The sequence below is a fragment of the Haemaphysalis longicornis genome, unplaced genomic scaffold (genome assembly GCF_048455015.1).
Source record: "Haemaphysalis longicornis isolate Haplotype H1 unplaced genomic scaffold, Haemaphysalis longicornis Haplotype H1 scaffold_20, whole genome shotgun sequence".
Classification (NCBI taxonomy): domain Eukaryota; kingdom Metazoa; phylum Arthropoda; class Arachnida; order Ixodida; family Ixodidae; genus Haemaphysalis; species Haemaphysalis longicornis.
This window is the reverse complement of record NW_027526296.1, coordinates 2740295-2759279: the sequence shown is the minus strand read 5'-3', so window position 1 is coordinate 2759279 and position 18985 is coordinate 2740295. Positions and strand designations below refer to the sequence as shown.

Below are 18985 nucleotides of genomic sequence, written 5' to 3'. Positions count from 1 at the left end.
GGATATCTGCCGCACGCAATGTGGTTTGCTGGCCAGTGTTACCGTAAACGTCCTAAAATCACGGGTTACGCACATTTTGCGGATACGATTAATTACTTCTTCTGCTCTGGGGTACTCGGAAAAGACTGCGTGCGTAATAAAAAGAGTTGTCGAGGTTTACGTGTACTTCAAGGGCGAACAAGGAAACGTACAGTCATCGAAATCAATGCCGAGCGAGACGGCTAGCGCATTATTAAGTAATTCTTGCAATTCCCGTTGTCTTTGACGTTGCTTGTCTGTAAACTTTTTAGAATAAATTTGCAGTGCCCCGTGAAACACAATTGCTTGACATGTTATCAAAAGGGCTGTTCTGTGCCCTGCAGCAGACCTAACCCAGAAAATCCAAACATCAATATCAAAGAAACCGTTACGAAGGTAGGCCACGCGCCGCAAGTGCATCGGTTCTAAACGTTATTTCATTGAGATAAACAACCGCTATGAAAAGCTCCACGCGAGGACGTCGGGTTCAAGTGAAGCTGTGTGATTCCTAGGTAACCGCGTCAGCATATGGGGATTTATAGACCACCGCAGTTAATCGTGGCATGCGTCGAGGCATCAGCGGGCCGGACTCTCAAGTGTGCGAGTTTTTAGAATTTTGCGGTTATGATTTTATACAGGATATTTGTTGGCGTCCCATTGCACCAAATCGTGTGCCTGTGTTGTGGCTACTGAGAATAAACAAAATGCTCCCGATGGCATCCGGCTTTCACTGATTTAACGAGCAGTGTGACGTTAAATCTGATAAAAAGATTGTGATGATGCAGCTTGAGAGCATACATCGCTATTGAACGCATATAATTTTTTTTGCCCAGAAAGAGTGCCTTTAGGCAGATTCCGCAATTGTTTCATAAGGAACTTCTGCTCATAAAACAAGAATACATTTGTGTTAGCCGCTCATCGCAGAAAGCATGCCAGAATAACCCCTGGTGGCGGGCTAGTTGGTTTAACCTCGTTGGTTGAATTGCGCTAGTTATAACACAAGGCGGATTAAAAAGGATGCATGCACTTGATGCAGTCTACACGCCAAGTGAATGTGCTCTTTTTAGTCAGCCTTGTTTTATAGCCAGTGTACTCCAATCAACGATCCCAGAACATTGTCTTCAGACAAAAATTTGCAATGCAACTGTAAATGCCATAGCAAGAAGAGCATACTCAAGCTCACCCAGGTAGAGTCCTGTGGAAATCCTTTAAAGGATGACCCTTCACTTTAAATCAGCTTGGTCATTAAAAGAGCTGACATCACTTGCTTATTTATAACGACACAACCGCGAGCGTGCACCTTTTTGATGTCTCCTTGCATTGCGGCTCGATTACTGTCAACTCGTGTAGCATCCCGCTCCACCATGCGGTTCGTACAGGAAAAACATAGCTCTTGGAAGATCACTTAACGTTGTTCCACTTTACAGAGAACTGGCACTTTTTTAAAATGCAGACCAAGTGGAAGCAGTTTTTTGAGTTGCTGCTATGAAGTTATCTGGTGTATGGTAACTGCGAAACCAACCATACTCTGGCAATGGAACGGAAAAAATTGGCCGACTTTCATGGAATTACAGACAGAGGCTGTAACGCTTCAATTTCACAGATTAGTGTGGCGTGTTGAACACGTGGAAGTTATACACCAAGATTAAAGTAAATAGAAAAAGTTAACTTCCATTATGCCCATCAAAGCTTACCCAACGCCTTCTGAATGAAAGGATGGGTTTTGTTAAGAGCTAAGATTCATTTCCCTATACGACGACTTCTCACGTCTGGTACACTGCTACATCTCCCTGGTGCAGCAGAATATATTATTGTCACTACATTTCATGATGATTCAAAAGTTCAAAACATGTCGAGCGGCAGACAAAAAATAAACAGACAGCAGCATTGTCGCTTTGCAACGAGCGACATAAACGACTCTCACCCGCTAGGCCCTCTGTCGTCGAGTCGCTTTTGGGGCCATTTGCTCTCAGAATCACTTTCTACACATGCATCGATGTATGTATATGGGCGTTAAAATACGTTTCTCATTATGTTTATTGCGTGGAATGGCTGTCAAAATTTCACATTATGAAGGCTCTTTGACGCCGTGAACGTGGCATTAAGAATAAGTGCCTTTGTATGAGTATAACACAGTATAGTTCTCTCAAAATTGGGTCGTCCTTCATTTTTGGTCCGATCCTCTGGCGCTGTTTGCCTGTCGGCTGGGTCACCACTGTTGCTTAAACAAGGCCGTTGCTGGCGTTTCGCGCCGGGATTAAAATATGAGTCTGCGCGAACTTCCACCAACGGATCAGGGGCTAATGCGGCAAAAAGGATGGAGAAAGGTATGCCTTTTGGCTCCAGCCTAGACGTAAGCAATTCCTGTAAGCAATTAATTATCACTAATTGGTCCTATAACAGTGTAGACAAGACACAGGCCACTAGAACCATTGCCAAGCAACAGAGTCATAGAATGGTAATAATGTTTTTCGACTCCAGAAAGGCGGGCACTTGCTCTAGACAGAAAAGAGAAACATGTTTGTAAGCACTCCTTTTGCTTCTCGAAAATACGCTCCAAGGAGTTTGAGCTACTGTGATATTCAGCGCTATAATCGCGGAAAACGACGGGGCATCTGCACCGGAAAATGACTTTTTTGCCTTTGTTTCTTGCGTATTGTTGCGTGGTGACTGGATGAAACCGACAGACATACCATGGTAGAGAATGAAATGTATTTTAATGTGTGACAGTCTTCCTGGGGCGAGCACGGCTGCGTGCAGTCGTGCACATAGCCTTTCCAGAAAGGAGGGAGCTATGCCACCATTAATCTTCATCTTATTTACGTCTCAATATTTTCTCTTTGCTGCTTGGGCCTCACAAAAGACCGTTTAGTATTATTTCACTGTTGCGAAGGTTCATGGCCTTCTTATGAGTTTGCATGCTAAGCTTTGCTTTCCCGTCTGTTGCGCTACAGGTCATAATATTAACACAGACACAGACAGAGGCTGGTTCATGTGCAAAAATATTACCGCACGACGACCGAGGAATACTGTGAATTTCTATGCCCATTTAGTATATTATAGAGCAAATTATTAGTCGTTTTAGGGTGTGGTGGGTTTGAAAACAACAAATTTAAAATCCTTGCCAAACTATACGTCATAAAGCGTTTGACTATGCCCTTACTGATCTACCCCACTTGCCGTTATCTCTGAACGAGGAGTTATCGTTTGTAAGGATGGGGCTGTAAAAATGAGGTAACTCGGACCTTAACAATCATTTACGTAATTTCAATAGTTTCTAACTTTGTCAAAAAATACAAAACCTCCAAAATGTCACACCGTTTTGTTAAACATTGCAATCCTAGAGGAGGTACTGGTATTTCGGTATGCTAAAAATCGGGAGTGGTTGGTTGGTTGGTTGAAAAATGTTTATTCAGAAAAAGGGAGAGGGAAGGGGAGAGGAATAGTGAGGATCGGTGGGTGGCCATGCTATTCCGGTAGGCCACGCAGGGCCACCGCCGCCTTCGCCCGAGGGATCAGGGTCCTCGAGCTGGCAAGTGCGCAAAGCGCTCTCCCATTGCTCTACAGAGGGGGGATCGGGTGGTTCGGGGTTCAGTGGGCACATCAAGACAAGGTGCGGGGTCGTGCTGGGAGTGTCGCGGCGTGAGAATTTGTGGTCATAGCAAGTAGGAGAAAACGCGTTGGAGGGCGACGTGATTGTAAGCTATAATTGAGAAGTGTCGTTGTGATATTCACCAAATTACGGCGCGGCTCAAATTTTTATGTTATGATAAGGAATCAACATTTATTAGCACCAAGTATTACCGTTATGTTTCCTCACAAACCATTTTCAGCGGTGTTTTTAGTTTTACATTATTAGCAAAGCGCAATTTCTACCTCGAGTCGCACTCCCACAGGACACTTATATGCAACGACAATATAGCGAGTATTGGGTACATACGCTGGAGTTTTTTAGGGAGCCGAAATGCCCCCCCCCCAAAAAAAAAAAAAAAAAAAAACTCCAGCGCTCGCCCTTATCGCGGCAACACTTGCTCGGATTGAGGACGGCAGGTTTCAGCGTACGCCCCTCCAAGGTGATGTAGAATGTTTACCTTTCCCCCAAAAAATTAAGGAAGCTCGCACTTATAGCACCAACGATCGAGTAAAATATTACTGCAGTATAGAAGAACCAAATCGGCTGCAATCGTGGACTTAAACCATCATGACGGTAGGGAACGTTGCTTACAGCTTCGTTACCTTCAAGTCTAACGCATTATTGTGAGCTTCCTTCATTTTTCTGCTTTTTTCTAGTTATCTGCCCATGCATTGAATCTGGTTGTGAGTTCTGAATTTACTTCAAAGATTTGATTCAGGGCATGGACGCGAACGAACAGCTTAATGCATCGACGCTCTCGGCAAACAGAAGTGGTTAGGATCCCAACTTGCTGCGACTCTCCTACGTTTAATGGAAGGGCCTTCTTCATTGTATGCATCTGTGCTGTCCGTCGCAAGCCCACGATCGAAGAAGTTGCAGAGCCAATCAGGCGCCACTGCTCAAATAAGTGGACTATGCACGCCGTTATGACTTAAGCTGAGCTAGCAGAGAACAACAAACAACCTCTCAATTTTTTTCGATGGATGACAACAATTTTTCGAACTACAGTTGTTTTGTGGCGAATACGGTCGCTTCGTAGCTTAATTCTTGGCTAAATTTGCTTTTTGTATGAGCACGTACAAAGCACGGAGGTCATGGCCATGTTAACTTCCCAGTTTTGTTGAATAGTCTTTACTTACACCATAAAAAATAAGTGCTGAAACGTCACTGATTCGTTTATTCGACATAGTTGAAATATTTTTTTACCACCGTTCAAAATAAGACAAGGTTCATTATGCTGAAAAAGACTCTTATGCTACCAGCACGATTACCCTTTCTGGCTCTTGGATAAAGAACCTATAGTGACGACGTAACTTCTACCAGGACTCACTCCCGTGGTCGGAACGTGCCTTGTCGACAATTTGTCGTGTGCCTCTAAGGAGAATAATTAAGCCGCCGATGTTTCGTCCTTCTTAACTGCCAGACTGCATTGGAAAACTTTCTGCGGCATACGCTGTGGTTGTTCAGTATTCAACTTTTAGATGATAGTTGTCGAAGTCACCTTTATCGTTGTAAGCTTAAGAAAAGCGTCAATCATTTCTGAAACATGTCGCCGAACTGAAATGCGACGCATTAGGATGTCCTACTGCGCTTGATTGGTAATGCTTCATTTCTGTTTTTGTGTCTTTTCAGGAATGCAGCAGGCCATTTTACTGGGCAGAATGGAACCAACGTTTTGTTAATGGAGTGACTAATAAAGGCCGAGCTTGTACTGTAGGAATAAGTTGAAATAGAACAATATTTTGACCTGACTTGCTCATATGGCAGCTGCGGAAATCAAGGACCACCTTGGCATTGCTACCAGACGGGGTGCTTTGCCTTGGAGAAAAGTTTGCAAGTGGGTCCCACTGCCCGTGGCAGTGTTCGTATTGCTTAACATCTTTTTCGACATGACTACACTCAAGAAATCCGCAGTCAAGGTAGGTTATTTAGGTCGTTACGCAGCTGGCACTTCTGTATAAAATAAATAAATGGATAAATAAATATATTGTAATAAGGTACGATGGAAATAATTAATAAGGAACGGGGTACAATGCCCCATAATCGTCATGTCGCATCAGACATCGCCATGTTGCTGGCATACAACCAGCCGCACGTGAAGAAGCTCGGTCTGCGCGGCTTTCGTTCTGATCGCCTGACGGCTGTTCGTACGGTTCTGGAGCTTTGTGTATTCAAACAAGAAACCCTTTCTCAAATAAATAAAAAAATAAATAAAAATATAAATAAATACATCAATAAATAAAAATCAAGTAAACAAACAAACAAAGAAATAAAAAACAAAAAAATAGGTCAATAAAAAATAACAAATAAAAAAACAAATAAAACAAATAATTGTGCCTATAAAATCACAATACAGTGCTTCGCAGGTTCCCCCAAAAAGTATACGCCCATCCACCGAACGTATCCAAACTAATACCTTTCTCTGCCCCACCGGAGCGCACTTTCTGCCGCCACTATCAATTCATCGCAATGCGGCTTCTGCGAGGCCCCGGGTACCTTATCATGTAATATGGATCTGTGAAAATAACCCTTTTACTCAGGGACAACTTAAGAACGGCAACAGAAGTTGCCCCTACGTGTCATCACTGCATCCAGCTGCTGCCCCGCGTGGCTCAAAAAGTGCCTTATTGCGAGAATGTGGCGTTTTTATGATTTCTGGCACTTAATCTTTTTATACATTCCAGCAGCGAGTGCAGAAATCTAGGTGTGAAAAGGAAGATGATGGTGCCCATTAAGCGCAATCTCGTTTTAAAACTCGCGCGCGCTTTGACATTCGAGTCGCTCCCTTCGGCGGAGTGATACACTACATGAGCTATAGCCGTTCTTAACTTGTACACGAGTATATCTACCATCCTGTCCTTCCCCTCTTTTGACCAATGGGAGAGCAGTGTCCAGCTCGGAGAAGGATGGAAGATGGGCGAGTTGGTATTACGACATGATGAAGAAACAGCGCGGTTAAACGAGAACGCAAGGAAAAGAACCGGATAGGAAGTGGGCTGACTAACAACTGGGATTTATTGAAAATGAACGAAGATTTACCCATAAAATAGCATCGAAACATGCGCTCTCATCATTATCCGATCAAACACTGATATTGATAAATGAAGGAATAAGCTTGATCCTACATTCTGGAGTGATCAAGGAAAGCCCATCTCTTTATCGTTTAAACAAAAAGAGATCTGGGGCGGTATTCTCGAGTTTTGTCCCTTTTGCGTCCCTTTCAAAAGTGTCCCTTTTGGCTAGCCCTGATTGGTTAACAGCAAACAACCGGAAGTGACGTAACACAAGCGCGGCAAACCTACTGCCAACCTTCCTCCGTGCTGCCAACGTCCACTTCTTAACCGGAAGTACGTCACAATGAAAGGGACGCAAAAGGGACGTTTTTAAAAGGGACAGTTACGAGAATACCGCCCCTGACTAATGTGCTTGCCACCAAGCCTGTTTATGTCTGAAGACTCTATTATTGCTGGTTTGAGCCGATGAGGACGTTGGAACAGTGCGACAGATCTATCGAGATGGGTCTGACATGAGCGCGAGAAGCACGAACGACAATGATCCTAAGAGTGGGATGTAGGTGTTTTCTTCAAGGCATTAAAGCACTCTCTTAATCGCACATTTAAACACTGGCCCGTCTGGCCAACGTAAGCCCGACCACACGGCTACGGTATTTTGTAAACAGCGCAAACGCGACACGGGACACACTTATTCTTGTATTTAACAGAGTATTTGTCAGAACTACCGGATGGTGTGTCTTGCTTTCTTCAATATACTGAGGCACATACTCTACCTAGTTTGTATGGAGCCGAGATTGCAACCTGCCCCCTATATCTGAAAGCCACCGTTTTTAACCTTCCTTAATTTTTTGACGACCCGTTCCTTAAAGCAGGTCCTGGCTGCTTCTTATGCTTGCGTTCTTGTCAAGCCATGCTGTTTCTTCGCCATGTCCAGCTCAGACCCTGGAGACTAGCTTTGGCAGGTGAAGGCAGCCCAAGCAGCCGGACGGTCTTAAGTGGTCCTGGAATAAGGGCTCTTACCGAAGGATAACTGCTCCGCAGAGACGTTTATTGCTCCTGCCCGTCTAAACCAACGGGAAAAATCTGAATAACTAAGCTAAATGGCATTACCTCGAGGAGTGAACAGTACAAGAGCGGAATATTTTTCCGGACTGAAATGCCCGTTCTTGAACGCCAGAATTCTCACCATACGATTCACTGCTCTAAAGTTTAACATCCCGTTCTTGATTTTTTCTAGGACGTTGCACCGAACATTTCTTGGATTAAAAATGAGCTATTTTACGCGCACAGCGCCAACAGTAGCTCGTTCACTATGAATGAAATAAGCCATTTGAAAGGTGTTCCAGAAGATGTTTTAACTGACGGAGGTCGGACGAACACTGTCGCAAGTAACATTTGCCCGCTCGTACCTCCTAACTTGGGTAAGCTGATCATGTCCATTTACCATTACATCGTAAAAACAAATCGCGAAGGAATGTGCATTTTCGGGTAAATAAGAACACCGGGAATTTGTTTTCTGGTGACTGAAATCGTAACGCTTGAAAATGAACAAATGCTGCGGGCCGATCGGGCGGCTTTTCCCGCTGCCAAATTGCCGGGAAATCCGCAGACGTCTAAAAGCCACTTTTAATTATAATTTTTGACGCCTTTGTATCGCTTGCCAATTGAGTCATTTTATCTCCAAGGGTGGCAGTTGTTTCGGTAGCGATGCTAAGCACTCAAGTGCTGCCCGCGAATCAGTTTGAATAGCCCATTGATTGGCTGCCTTTATAATACATTGGAAAATAGCGCGGCGTCAATTGCGTTCAGTAGCCATGCGTTGATGTTTTGTGGGGAAGTGGTACTGTCATTTCGGCTGATAGTGTACTTAAATTGAAGGCCGCAATGTTTGAGCAACTTACACTGTTGACAGCGGGTCACTAAGTCGATTTCCGTGTTAGGGACCTTGATAGGGCCAGGAGTGCAGAGAACTTGGCACCTGGAAGCAATGTCCGCTTTGAGGAATTTTGTCAGTGTAATAATTTTTCAAATTACCAAAGCAGCATGCCCAAGCAGCAAAAAATGTACACATGATTGTGTTTATGAGGAGGATAATTTGGATCTCTATTGAAAAACCTCGCCTTCCAGGAAAGCTGTAGCAAAGAAAGAGGCGCCAATTCCGGTTGGCTGCGACGCGTTGTGTAGCTTCGTTAGGCGTAGCCTCGGGGGCGAACCGCTAGATAGCGCAAGCTGCCATTATACCCGTATGTTCCGTCGTTTCTACACCATAATCACAGTGATGTATTTGAATAGAACCACCGTGATAGAAACGGGCACACAAAGAAGACAACAGAACAACATCCGATGGCCTTAAAACCAACATATATTGGGCATACAAAGAGTAGCCACCCGTGTGTCCATCCATCCATCCATCCATCCATCCATCCATCCATCCATCCATCCATCCATCCATCCATCCATCCATCCATCCATCCATCCATCCATCCATCCGTTCGTCCGTCGGTCTGACTATGCATACGTACATGCATACGTGCATACATACATGCACGCATACATACATACATACATACATACATACATACATACATACATACATACATACATACATACATACATGCATACATACATACATACATACATACATACATACATACATACATACATACATACATACATACATACATACATACATACATACATACATACACTATAGAAAACGATGAAACTGACGGTGGTGTGCCAATACAAATTATTGTAGGTGGCAGCGGCCTCATTCTTGTGTCGGCATTTCGACAAGAGGATTTGTCTTTTTCCTTGAAGTCAAAGATCGACACGGTGAATTTCATGCAAGCACAAAACAATACAAAAACCCGAAGGCAATCCCCTTTGGATGGAGAAACACACTTCATCTACTAACGAACATGTTTTCTCGGTCTGTAATGTGAAAACCTTCCACAAGTTCGCATGTGATCTGTTCGTGTGTGATACCTTTGAACAATATGTTAGCGCCACGAAAACGTGGCGTGTCGCCACATTTAAGAGAATGAGATGACAGATGGTATAAAACAGAGCCTCTCAATGATAAATGGTGCGCACCCAAACGTAAGTATGTAGCGCCCTGTTCGGCCAACGACTCTTTGCACACATGTCAGACCAATGCTGTACACGACTCCTTTTACGCACGCAATATAGCGGTTGACATACTTAAAGGCGCCAGGAAAAGAAAATGAAAGTTCTCTTTCTTCGAAAGATTGCCTCGTTGGAATAACCCCGACAGCTCTTTTAACACTAACTTAACTCAAATAGGCGAAGGAATTAGGAAAAAAGCGAATGACCATGCGACGCACTAACTCATTTCCCGCAGTAAAACCTATTCTGTATTATGGGCAACTGTGCGATTGACTGAGGCTGGAAAAAGAAAAGGCAAGTTAGGCAGGGCGAAAAAGCTGAAAGAACGAGATATTTGCGCTTGACGTTTCTGCCTATTATTTTTATAGCGGTGAGAATGGGGGGCGAAAAATGAAACTTATGAGCGAACAATTAAACATCGAAAAAATTAGTGGGGCACTTTGGCGGCTGACTTTGCCTAACACAGCCGCCGTACGCATTGGGCTTGTTTAACGCAACACTAAAAAACTAACATAAGTGGCACGGCCACTTGCGGGGTCATGTTTGTCGAGTCGAAGCTTATGTTTTAGGAAACCATTACTATCAACCGTGATAAAAATACGACAGGTACAGAAGTGTGATCACGAGCAAAGTGCGAACACTGGTACTGATGATTATTACTATTATATTATTTTTACATATTATTATTGTTAATATTATTTTATTACTACTATTACTATTATTATTATTATTCTTAGAGGCCCTTCCTTTGTATCGGGAAGTTGGTTCTCAGCGACCGACTTGTCCGTTTTATTCTGCTTGTTTGCCATACCCTTAGCTAACCTAACGGATTTCCCTCCCTCTATTTCTCGCCGTATCACCCCTCCCCCAGTTTTAAATTCCCATTTCTCTCTTATCCCATTTCCGGCCTTGCAGACTTGTTTTTTCTTACCCCCGCTGTTCTAAACTTTCGTCGGCTTGATTAGTCCCCCTGCGTACCCATCTCTTCTCTACATTTCCTCTACCACAATTGAAGCCACCTTTTGGTCACCTTTATGGCCTTGAATTTGAGGCTCTCCCTCCCCGGAAATCCGAAAGCCTTTGTTAATGTCATCTCCCCATCGCCGCGCACTTTCCCGTGGCAGGGAACGCCACGCCCGATCCCTGCCGTAGCACACGCACACGTTTCATTCTGTTCCTTGTAGATATCCGTGTATGCCCGTGTTCTCAGGCACACCACCCGTGCTTGAAATAGCAACGCCCTACCTCACTTATTGCCACAGGAACAGTTATTTTTTTTCTAGTTTTTCTGCCCCTATAACTTCACAGGGTTTTCCAGCGCCATCTATATAAAAGCAGAAGATAAACAAATAACCAAATGGATGTCTCTAAGGTGGTAGCAGGCCTGGTCAGCGTTATGTATTTAGTTTGGAGGCCCTGCAATGGATACGTCATTGCAGACGCCCCAAAATGAGATTGAGCGGTACCATTGACATTTTGTGTCTATGTAATTTCTCAGTGAATAAAGTGCCCTTTGCCAACGAACTAACCCATATGGCAGTGTAACATCCCAAATATTTCGAATAAAACGAATTGGTAATCTCTCTTCATGGCCTCTTGTGCTCCGCATCCTAACTTTTGTTCCTCATGGCTTGCAAATACCAGCCCCGACAAACCGCAATGTGTTGCGGGCTGTTATGGCCACCTGTATCCCATAGTGAGTACCGTCTGTTTGTGCCCATGCGTGATATCATGAAGATAAAAAAATGACACGAGCGTGTTCTCTTTTTTGTGTTTCATCTTCTACACCCAAGTTTGCTGCTCCGGAAAGTGGGGACCCGTGTTTCCCTACACCTCGCCTGCACATTCTTTCGCGAACTGGGAGCCGCCATTTTGGGCAGCCGGCGCGTCGCGTGAGTCATGACCTCTTCGTGACCCCATGCGATGCGCCGAACCGGCTCGCCGCGAATGTGTTCACGAGGGCGCGGGAAAGGGAGGACCAGTTTGTCGCCTTCCTTCGCGCCATCCTCTCCCCGAACAGAACAAGACCTCCTCTCCCCCGGAGCTTACCTGCAGGACGAACGGACATTCCGTCGGGGAGTCGACTTGGCGATTAGGTCGGAATCGGTTTGCTCGGCACTGCCTACTCCGAATGCCCCGATGACGGTGAACCCAGTTGGCTCCACGGACTTTGCCGAGAGATTCTGCCCTGATCGGTCACATGGGATGCCTCCCCTCCTCTCGCGACCATGACGACGGATATCGAGGTCTGAGTCACGCCGCTTGAGCGAGCGAACAGAGCCACTGTCTCCCCGCAAGCGATAGTCGTGTTGTCTGGTATATGCCCTGTATCTGCCAGGCAATAAAGCTTCACTTTGGATTGCCGGAGCCTGTCTACCGCATGTGAGTACCTGAACCCATGCGTGAATCTTCGGATTCCGCAGAGTTAGTGTACGGCTTGTAGCACTTTCTCTCGCGAAGCTAGCCGGGGTCCTCTCCTATCCCGTACGTTAGCCCAAAAGGGATCAATGGTTTCCACAGGCTTTTCACATTTCCATCAAATCAGGCCACCCGGGAATCCGGGCTGCTGAAACTTTTCAAATTGCCAATCATAACTAAATCCCATAAAATGCTCACATGACTTTGTAACAGCAGAACAAAAATATGATACGGCAATAGCATTCTTGACAAGATTTGCATGTCCAAACAAATAATGCAGCAATAGCTTAACGGGTTTCGGAGCGTACATACGAGAACTGGGGTCTCTCCCAACCTGTAAAGCCAAATCTAAAGAATGAATTGCAAATAAATTATAATTTCCAGCAATCCCTTTTTTGCGCACTGCACGACCACATTTTGTGTAAATAGCGCCCCTTCTAAAGTATATCGCTTATACCTTCCGTCATCTACGCAATGTGTCATTTTTGCCCAATATTTGGAACCGCGAATCTTCTAGCGTTTAAGCGCGCAGATGTGTGTGTCTATTCTTCAGACTCTACGAAATTTCTACACTTGGCTACGCAGAAAATACCCAAAGCGGTGGATCAGTGGCTAAGCAGTTGTGCCGCTTCCACCCAAGAGGCAGGTTCGGCAGCGGTGGCCGCTTTCTCATTGGAGGACTAAAGCGAGAGCGCTCGTGTTTCCTGGTATTGGGGCACGCTGAAGATGTCTAAATGATCAAAATTGTTCTGCGCGCCTTAGAGCCCAGGTGTTACGTTTCCGCATTAAACTCCATAATTTGAATGGTTGACAATGCAGGAAGTACTTTATTTTTGCGGCTGTGAAAGCCATGCAACCAACGAAAGCCACCTCAGCCAATTGTAACACGTCTAACTTATCCGAACAGAAGAACGCCGTACATGCTTAGGACGGGAACTTGTATACTACATGCCACTTCAATGCTCATAGTGTACATTGTGCAGGGTCGGCGTTCTATAAACGATCGCCTCTGAAAGCATGATTAATGGCTGTGGGTCGATAATGGCACATGATCACGTTCGGTCCTTTAGCGGCCGTTATGGTTGGTCCTCACGCCTGCAAGACTTAATTATTATGGCCAAGCGCCAGCAGCCACCATGTTGTCTGAAGCTTACTTTACTCGAAAAAATTACGAATAGTGCGTTATTGAACCGTCGCTAGCACTTTCTAGAAATGAACAAGTAATGTGGTTTCTTAGACGGTATGCGTTCGGCTAGCTTTTTTATTAGTTGTGTTCATCGCTTTTACACCCATGCTGCTGTTGCACTTAAAAGCCAGTTTAGGTGCCTTCTTTTTTTTCAAATAAAAAAAACTGTCTTTATTCATGGTATAAAGGGGGTTGGAAAGCAAAGCTTTAAACGACACTAACTGCAATTGTCCAAGCGACATCACTTGAATTCCCACACGTGAATCTACAAAGAGTGAAACTAGAGATTCTGCAAGCCGTTACCTGAAATTCGCGGGAGCGGGGGGTGTCTCGATGCTGCTGCCGGGCGAGAACAGCGGATGCCGCTGCTGTGGCCCGGCCGTGCATCGGCGGAAAGAAAACGGAGAGCACGCCTTTCAAAGGGTGAGACAGCGGAACCTAGCCGACCTCATGTGCTAGCTTGGTGCTACACCACCGTACCACACAAGCGCAGACACCGAAACAATTTCGCGTGTGAGCTTAATGATTCCCATTTATACCGATTTAACCTAGGTATTTTAGTGGGTTTGAGAACTGCGATAAATCTGACGCAACTTTTATAATCGCTATTTAGCAGATCCAGTTGCTCCTTTCCCATTTTGTAATACCTCTTAAAACACAGCCAAATTGGTATTTGCCAATTTAGAAAACGGAGTCCTATTCGTGGCAAGCAGTGCGCAAAATGTAGCGTTTCGTTTCTCCTGCGCCCAGATGCCTGTATGTGGTCTCTACATTTTGTTGTCCCGCCCTGCAAACCAATGCTTAAAGTATCTTTGCCGTATGCCCACTCAATTCCGTCGGGTCCGGTTTACCCAGCAGGTGCTGCCGAAAAAGTTAAAGCTGTGCGAAGCAAGCAAAGCCGAGCCAAAAGGGGCCCAAAACAACTGTCGCTAAAGCAGTCGACAAAGCCATCACGCCGATGCGCCCGCTGCTGCGAGCAGTTCCCTGCGTGGGGGGACGCTGGGTAATAACGCCCTATCGCCATGAGTAAAAAGCGTCCACCACATCGTCAGCCGCGTTGGGACCGCATGCCACGAAAGAACCGTTGGCAGGTAGAGGTACAATGCTTTGCTTTGAAAAGAAAAAGACTCGCAGTCTGAGCTTTCTTTTTCCTCACAACGACATTTGATTATTTATACGAACAATAAAGGCTTCACGTGAGTACCCGCAAAATGTGAAGATTTGTTGGTGCTGTAAAGGTATTTCACGCCCTACGCGTGAGTTGCGTTTATAACTGTTCGTTTCTTTTACTTGGGTAATGAGGCAGTTCTTGATTTGTTTCGCACTTCCTATCGTTTCAGTTGGATACATTGGAATCACGAGGAATGTATCCTCACTGGAAGCTGTAGAGGCTGAGTTCCCAGATGTTAGGATGGGTGGATCCTTCCAGCCCAAGGACTGCACGCCAAGACATCGGGTGGCCATTCTAGTACCATACCGCAATCGCGCTGAAAACCTCAAAGTGCTCATCTACAATTTGAACAGGGTGCTTGCTAATCAGCAGATCGATTACGGCATCTTTGTCATTGAACAGGTGAGTTGTATCTGCTACTTTGTGGCGTGCTAGCGCTACAAATATACAAGCAGAATAGTAGTTCTTTAGAATGGTTTCGAACACGAAGTGAAACTTATCTAGGGTTAATTGCGGAAGAAATACTTCACATTATCGTACGTACGTTGTTCTCGTTTGGGATATGGTTAATCTACCTATTACAACGCCTCTTTCCTGTCTTTATTCTTCCCTCGATTTCTGCTTGCCGCTTAAGCAAAATTCCCAAGGCGATGTACCAAATAACCCGCTAAAGGCATTAGCATCTTAGTTTAGCTCAGTTTCGCGGGACTCCAGAGAACTCTGGTCTTAATGAACATGTCCGCAGAAGAAGCATGGGTTACTAACATGCAGAGTGTCGGGTTCAAACTACGGTGAAACACATTTCTATAGCGCCCAATGTAGTCAAAGCTTTATTGCACATTTTACCTGCAGAATGTCATGCAGATTAGGTTAAGGTACGAACAACAGTTGCGGACAGTTTCTTGAAGCATGGACTTCCTATTCTTCCAAAGTTATTGGAAAGCGTGTTCGCATCCACAAAGTGACATCAAGCAACCATAAGCAATAAGCTTTGAATTTGGGTACAAAAAGGAAAAAAGCGATCGCAAAGGCTAGATTGGAGCTTGGTGAGGTCAAAAGTGAGGCAATTGGTCCAAAGAAGTGCATTATAACGATAGTTAATGTGATTTTGTGCGCCCTTATACTTTTTCATTCGGCTAGTGGTTTATAAACCAAAACGTAACAGTTTCTTCAGACTGTGCTCACGGGCGCTTCTGAAGTATTGAGCTACATGAAAATTTCCCTGGTGTCGTGTTTATTATAGCCTTAAAAACAATGCATCCAACAAGAAATACCTTTGTAACAGTTTTCCGCCGACGACTCAAACCAATGTACTAAATTGACCTTCACAATAGCTGCTCTAGAAAAAGACAGCCTGAAATTGCCTTGAATGCCTGTGGGCTAGAGGAAGGGCCATGAACATGTGAAAAATACTCACAACTATTGCGCGGCTTGTGTCTGTTGGTATTAGGTTCGTGTATTTTTCTTGTGGATAAGTCATGCTGAATGAATAAAATAGCAAGTTATGAAAAATTGGGATCAATAACAGGCACCAGATATTCTTACGCGAATGAACCGGTATTGTTTGGCCATAATATGCAGTGCATATAAAAGGACTCCAAGAATATGTCAATCGGTCATGGATGTTCTTTATCATTGCGCATAAAATAGCTGTCTCTGTATTATTGTGTTGTAATATTGTACTGCACGTGGAGTTGTCAGCAGACGGCTCATCTTAACTGAGCAATATATGTGCCAGTGAAAGCAAACCCCTGTCATCATTCTAACGCAGTTCTTTTTTCTCGTGTATTTTTTGCAAGGTTTCTCTGAAGGGGTGCCATGAGGTGGTGATGAAGAAGGCTGATTATACTGTTATGATACCATAGTATCGCCGTTATTATGCTAAAGATGTATCTAATTTGTGCGAGAAGACACATTTCTTGCTGGTGAGCAGCACAAGCTTCGACGAAAGAGGGGCAAGAACAGCAGCACACGCTACTGGTCCTGTTTTTCTTGTCCTCTTTTTGACCAACGTTTCAGTTGCTTTCCTTTCAACGAGAAATCGATATTATTATGAGAAATTCGTTACCCGGATAGCCACCTCGTTGTTATGCCGCTGAAATGTATTTATTTATTTTTTCATTTAATTATTTCAAATGCTGCCACTCTCAGCTTAAAGTATTGCAGCTGGGCGCAACAAATACAATGCATTTAAACGCCACAATATTTACAGGCAACGACGATAACAATGAGGCACATTAAACAGACATTCGTCACTTGACCATTACTTACAACAAACTTTCCAGTTTGCATAAATTACCGGCCTGAATTGTATACTTTAACATATTCAACACAAGATATCAAAATAAGCAATCAAGATAAAACTGTACACAGTCTAAAGCATGTGAAAAAGGAAGGAAAGAAAACAATAAAAACGAAAATATTTCACCATTGAACGATGTAGTACTTCCCGAGAACTAGGGAAAACTAAGGCGGAACACACGGCAATCGGACATGCGTGAGGAAAAAATACACGTTTAGTGAGATAATAATCAGAGGATAGTAAACATCATGTGTTTAACGGTTGTACCAGCCCACAACGGAAGTTCACAGAAAAAACAGTTCGTGTACGCTTTCACTTACCTCATCTATTATTTTCGCGAATTCAGGTGACGAACTGATTCTGGTCATGTCGGGGTACAACTGGTTCAATTCAGGTATCGCACGCCGGAAAAATGAATATATAAATCTACTTAAACTATGACAGAATTATTCTGTTAAAGTGTTATCGTGTTGATGCCGCGTTTGGCGGTAGCGTGAAAATTAAATATACTTTGTAACGTCGGGTTTATAAGAGTTATGAAGCAACTGCAAGAGGAATTTAAGACGCTCCTGCCTTGCCCTAACTGCCAGTGTATGCAGGCCAGAGGCCTATAGTAGGTTGGTGAATGAATCAGTGCGCCTATACTTATTATGAATGAACCTAATAGCTTTTCGCTGCACATTTTCTAAAGTTATGATATGAGTTGCAGCATGTGGGAACCACACAGTATAAGAATACTCAAGAATGGATCGAATAAACGTAGTGTAAGCACAACGTCGTAAATGGTGATGACAGTGGGAAGCATCTTTTAAGGACAAATAGTTTGCGAAAGCCGATGCAGCAACGTTTGAGATGTAGGTGGCCCACTTGAGCTCGTATCCAACGGTTATTAATAAGTACGTATGTTGACTTACATTACCAAGTGGGGTTTCAGTAATTTTGTATGTGAAAACGGATAGAATAATTCGTCTAGTTACAAACATTGGTACATACTTCTTAATGTTAAAGGAAATTTGCCAGTTAAAACACCACTCGGCTAATTGGTTAAATGATTTGTTAAGCTGAATGGGGTCATGGTTACTGGTATCTTTTCTGTAAACAAAATAATCATCGGCAAAAAACTTGATATTCCAGTCGATTTTAAGATGCCACGTTCTCAGATGTAGTGAAGAGTGATCTGTTAGTGAGATAATTTTTCATCCATTCCAAAATTTCTCCAGCACCAATAGTATTTTCAAGTTTGGCTAATAATATGCTATTACATACACGGTCAAATCCTTTCGTTAGGCCTAGTAGGATTATGTCAGTTTGGCCGCCGTAATTATTGTTCAGGGCAAGGTCATGGACTACTTCGGTCAATTGAGCGGTGGTGCACAGGCCAATGCGAAATTCTTGTTGGTTGGGAGAAAAAAATTATTTGCTCGAAAAGTCAAAGCAAGTGCTTCAAAATTTTGTTTCAGTGGCGTACACGACGTGCAGGTAAAGCAATATGCTTGAAATCGATAGGCTAAGATACGTCAAACGATTTATGAACTGGGGCTAGTTTGGTCATTTTCCATTCGTCTGGAAGCCTGCATGTTAAAAGGGACGTGCGATAAATAATAAGAAGGTGCCTACTGCACCACTCGGCGAAATTTTGATTAAGAAATTCATTTGGGATATGGTACGCGATATTTGATTTTTTTGAGTCCAGGTTTAGTAAAAGGTTTAAGCATAACTTGCAGTGAAATGTTTAGAGTATCTATGCCCTAAGGAGTGGAGGGTGGAAGAGTGGAGGAACAATATTCTTGTCCTTTGTAAACACCTAGTGAAACAATTCATTGTGTGTATTTGCCTTAGTAGTTGTTCTAATGATAAAGACGACGATTGCAAGGTTGATCAGGGAAATTGCCTCCAAAACTTAGTTGGCCCGTTTGTGATGACGCTAGGAAGTGTTGTATTAAAGTGTTTGGCTTCTTTACTTTTTTGCTTAAACTCTGTTACCGCATGTGGTAATTTCAGTGGTGCCGCTGGATCGGTCCCGATTTTGATTGAGGGTCGTTGTCTCGTAACTCGACGTTTACCTCGTATCACCTCTCTTGACATCCACGGATATGCGTCTGCCCTCTTTAAG

The 18985-nt window shown here is 43.9% G+C and overlaps 1 protein-coding gene across 1 annotated transcript in view; it reads left to right on the top strand.

Annotated features, from left to right (window-relative positions):
• Window positions 1–18985, top strand: part of LOC144172261 (beta-1,4-N-acetylgalactosaminyltransferase bre-4-like) — a 124565-nt gene that overhangs the window by 78658 nt on the left and 26922 nt on the right. The window contains exons 2-4 of the mRNA XM_077701017.1: window positions 5285–5571; window positions 7904–8087; window positions 14740–14972. Of these exons, the coding sequence (XP_077557143.1) occupies window positions 5413–5571; window positions 7904–8087; window positions 14740–14972 (576 nt within the window). The 5' untranslated portion in view covers window positions 5285–5412. The remainder of the gene's footprint in view (window positions 1–5284; window positions 5572–7903; window positions 8088–14739; window positions 14973–18985) is intronic.